The sequence below is a fragment of the Otolemur garnettii genome, unplaced genomic scaffold (genome assembly GCF_000181295.1).
Source record: "Otolemur garnettii isolate 467f Iridium unplaced genomic scaffold, OtoGar3 scaffold00031, whole genome shotgun sequence".
Lineage (NCBI taxonomy): Eukaryota > Metazoa > Chordata > Mammalia > Primates > Galagidae > Otolemur > Otolemur garnettii.
In genome coordinates, this window is record NW_003852426.1 from 5,462,392 (window position 1) to 5,467,218 (window position 4,827).

The 4,827-nt window shown below is 37.9% G+C and overlaps 1 protein-coding gene across 1 annotated transcript in view; it reads left to right on the top strand.

Annotated features, from left to right (window-relative positions):
• The window catches only part of SNRPC (small nuclear ribonucleoprotein polypeptide C), a 20,199-nt gene that overhangs the window by 8,339 nt on the left and 7,033 nt on the right, over positions 1 to 4,827 (top strand). The window contains exon 3 of the mRNA XM_012804853.2: positions 1,999 to 2,107. Coding sequence (XP_012660307.1) covers positions 1,999 to 2,107 — 109 coding nt within the window. The remainder of the gene's footprint in view (positions 1 to 1,998; positions 2,108 to 4,827) is intronic.

Sequence of the window (4,827 nt, forward strand, 5' to 3'; positions counted from 1 at the left end):
CTACTCCTTTGAGCCATAGGAACCTCTGTTCTTGTTTTTATTATTTTGTTACTTTTATTTTCTTTCTTTCTTAATGTCTTTTTTTTTTTTTTGCAATTTTTGGCTGGGGCTGGTTTTCAACCCACCACCTCCAGCATATGGGGCTGGCACCCTATGCATTTGAGCCATAGGTGCCGCCCTAGTAAATGTCTCTTTATGAAAAATGTCAGGAATGGTTGTAATGTTTTAAAGTGATATCTTAAAAAAGTAGAAAATGTTGGCTTGGCGCCCGTAGCTCAGTCGTTATAGTGCTGGTGGGTTTAAACCCAGCCCTGGCCTGCTAAACAACGACAGCTACAACAACAACAACAAAAAGTAGCCGGGTGTTGTGAATGCTTCCTGTAATCCCAGCTATTTGGGAGGCTGAGTTTGAGGTTACTGTGAGCTATGATACCACAACACTCTACTGAAGGTGACATAATGAGACTCCATTTCAAAAAAAGAAATAGAAAATTTCCACGGTGATTGGTTTTAACCTTTTCCTGTAGTGGACTTAGAAGTATGTGAAAACATTCAGTACTGCAACTTTTGGACTTTGATTGGTTTTGAGGGATGATTTTGTTGTTAGGTTTAAGGCATCAGTGTTTTATTAATGTAAACAGTGGTTTGGGAGACTGTAAAAAGACAAACTCCTTTCAGTTGACATTAGTCATATCTGTTGCCTCTAAAGCAGTCAAGTGAAAAGTGAGTATACCAGTGATGAGATAGTTAGGCAGCCATGAGGAGCATCTGGATGGGATCTAGGTTCTAGGCTTTGATTTACTATTTATCAACTAAGTGTGTTGAGGCAAGTCTTTAATGACATTTTATATTATTGCTGTAATACTATAAAATTGCTGTTAATACTATAATAGAAGATAATGCCTTATGGTTTTTTCTCACCAATTTTATTATTTTTGTTCATTAAATAAATATATTTCAAGCATGCAGTTCAATGCTTGTCGTATAATTACAACTTATTATATACAGAATATTTCTGTAACTCCAGAAGATTCCTATGTTCTTTTGTAGTTAGTCCCCTGTATCACTGGTCTCAAGTGATCTGCTTTTTATTAATATTAATAAAGATTAGGATGAACCTGGGGTTTTACCTGAAGTTAAAACTTCCTGTGAATGGACTGTTAGAGTTTATGTGTGTTATGTGTGTGTCTGACTTCTTTTCCTCAGTATAATTTTTTTAAGATTGATTCATGCTGCATATCAGTGATTTGTTCTTTCTGAGTAGTAGGCCACGGTGCTATGCACATGTGATTCTTATGAAGATTAATTGGGACACTATAAAGTATATAGCATTGTGCCTGGCACATAATAAGTGTTAATTAAACATTAACTTAAAAAGGGTTAAACCTGTGGAGTTTCGTGTTTATCAGTTATATCTCAAAGCTATTAAAGAAGAAAAAGACTATTGGGCTGGAGACAGAAGTCTATAGGTTAGTAGTATATAGTCTGTTCTCTAGACCTATAGGCATTTAAGAGAGCATATTCTCATAGACAGTTACTTAAATATATGTAAGCTATATCATTTTGCTGTGGAATAACTTAAGAAAGGGCATTTAAATGGTATCCTGCTATAGATGAGGGGTTTGTATTCTGAAAGTGTCAGATGGTAATTTTAGTTTTGTGAACATATGGTCTTTGTTGCAATTACTTAATTCTGCAATTGTAGAGAGAACCCATAGACAATATATAAATGAATGGATGTGGCTATGTTCCAATACTTTCGTTTTTACAAAAACAAGTGGCTGGCCTATGGCCCATAGTTTGCTGACCCTTCGTCTAGATAATATATATTGTAAATAAATTCACTATGTTGTTGGAGAATGTTTATAAGTGATACTTTAGTAGCTTACCTAAAGCTGCTAGTGCTAGCCAGGCTAGCTTTATCTAGGTAAAGTTTTATAAGATTTTTGGTTTTGGAAATTTGTTTCTATGTCTTGATATGACCTTTTTGTTTTACAGCCATCTGTGAGAAAGACACATTGCAGTGGGAGGAAGCACAAAGAGAATGTGAAAGACTACTATCAGAAATGGATGGAAGAGCAGGCCCAGAGCCTGATTGACAAAACAAGTATGTTTCAGCCTTTTGTTCTGAGGTGTTAAAATGGTCCCATTCTTTCTTTGTCCCTGTCTCTCTGTTGTTTTTCACAGAAGCAACTCATTCTGAATGATAAATAGGAGCAATTAGATGTGTTGAATCAAAGAAGTGGAAGGTCATCGGTTTCCCAGGGATAAAGGAACACATTAATATTAATTATTGAGGATAGAGTAGTCAGACATAGAGGAATATTAAACAACTCCGTTCTTCTCTGCCATACCTCCCACTCTAACCAATACCTGATTGCTCTATCTGCAGATAGTTTAAGAGGTTTTATTTAGGTTTCTTAGTGGTAGACATGACAAAGATAACTAGTCAAAAAGAAACTAACTGATGTAATAAAAGTCCAAAATATGTTTTGGACCCCTGTTGCACATCCTATAGTCTTTTTATTAATTAGGTACATTTTATTCTGGTTTGTTGGATCTAAGGCATTGACAGAGAAGATGTTGCATTCTTATCTTGATCATCCTGGTGTGTTTGAATTACTGCCTTTCTAAATCATACATTGTACTCAGAGCTGGCTAGCAGATATGGACTTTGTCATGCGGTTTTTTTTTTTTAAACAAAACTATGTGAATTTTAAATAAAGGAGAAAGACAAGTTTAATGAGTGACCCATTCTGCACCCCCATTTCCTATCACCTAGCTACATTGCTTTTGTATTGTTTATACCAAGCTGCATTGCTCTTGTATTGTTTATACAATGGACATTTAGTATAATTCTTTTTTTTTTTTTTTGAGACGGAACCTCAAGCTATCCCCCTGGGTAGAGTGCCATGGCATCACGCTCACAGCAACCTCCAACTCCTGGGCTCAAGCGAGTCTCCTGCCTCAGCCTCCCAAGTAGCTGGGACTACAGGCGCCAGCCACAACGCCTGGCCATTTTTTGGTTGCAGCCATCATTGCTGTTTGGCGGGCCCGGGCTGGGGATTCGAACCCGCCACCTTAGGTGTATGTGGCTGGCGCCTTAGCCGCTTGAGCCACAGGCACCGAGCCTAGTATAATTCTTTATTGTGGGTTCTATTCATGCATTGTAGGATGTTTAACAGCATCCCTGGCATCTACCTACTAGATGCTAGTACCAGCTCTCAGTTGTGACTACTATAAATATCTCCAGGTATTTCCCAGTTTATCCAGGGGAAGCAAAATTATTTCTGGCTGAGGGTCACTGAATATCTTCATCCTTTCTCTTTCTCCCTCTTGGATTATTATGGACCACGCCTCAGACATTTTCCCATTTCATATGAAAAAATAAATTATGCTGTAATCTTTTTTCCTCCTACTTGAAAAGATAATAGAAATTTCTCAGCATTAAAACATTAACAGTATATTCTGTAGTTATTTTTGATATGTAGTAAAAGAATTTAGGATGAGTAGCCATGAGGCAAGCCCTCAGGGGCACACCTTATGATGCCCCTGATGATCTGGACATGGAGTCTGAGCCATTGGTGTAACTTCACCCTTTTCAGTCTTTACGAGCTGTCCTCCTACACAGGGTGTGGGTGGGGTCTTTTTGACTGGAAAAAGACTTATTGAGATATAAGCCCTGATAGAGCACAGGCTTTATTTAGAGGCATCTGAATAGCTTTTCATAATTCCCTGTGATTTATCACTGACTGACTTGAGTAATTTGACCTTGTTAGCATTGGTGGGGATAGAGTGGGATGGGCTGCAGACAGCACTGAATTTGGCAGGGTATATGTGAGAAATAGTATTTGTGAGTATGTATTTTAATATTTATTTGTGACTACTTTCTAAAACAATAATAGGTGAACTTTAGTTTCTTTTGTTTTCACTTGTATTTCATACTATCTGGAAGGAAAATTAGAAGTTGATTGTGTTAGACTTTTTCAAGATTCTAATCTCATTTAGGACAAGCCCTTGTTTTGAAATCTTTGTTTTTCTGCATCTCCTAGCTCAGTGCATTAATTTTCAAAACTGATTAACCAAAATGGTGTATTGTTTTGACCCAAGACAGCATACATAGGAAAGATAGAATTTTTATAAAGCCTGACCTTTGGGCATGTATGCTTTTCTTTTCTTTTCTTTTTTTTTGTTTTTGAGACAGAGCCTCAAGCTGTCACTCTGGATAGAGTGCTGTGACATCATAGCTCAAAGCAATCTCCAACTCCTGGGCTCAAGCAATTCTCCTGCCTCCTCCTCCCAAGTAGCTGGGACTACAGGCGCGCACCACAATGCTCAGCTGCTTTTCGGTTGCAGCCCTGTTGTTGGGCAGACCCAGGCTGGATTTGAACCTGCCAGCTCAGGTGTATGTGGCTGGTGCCTTAGCTGCTTGAGCCACAGGTGCCGAGCCCCATGTATGCTTTTCAAACAAAACTTTTACTGTCCTGAAGTGGTTGTAAAGCACATCAATAGATGAAAGATGACTGCTTTTCTTTAGTGAAAGACATTGATAGGTAGGAAATTTTCATTTCAATCTCCCATAGTTAATTTTGCCATAGAAATGCTAAGTAAAAATAGCTTAAAGAAAATAAATCAGTAAGCCAATTACTTGCGGTTTTGGCTAGTGAATACCTAAAAATGTTTTTAAAACTGTAGAGCCATGATGTAGTAACTTTATTTTATTTTATTTTATTTTTTTTTTGAGACAGAGCCTCAAGCTGTCCCCCTGGGTAGAGTGCTGTGGCATTACAGCTCACAGCAACCTCCAACTCCTGGGCTCAAGGGAGT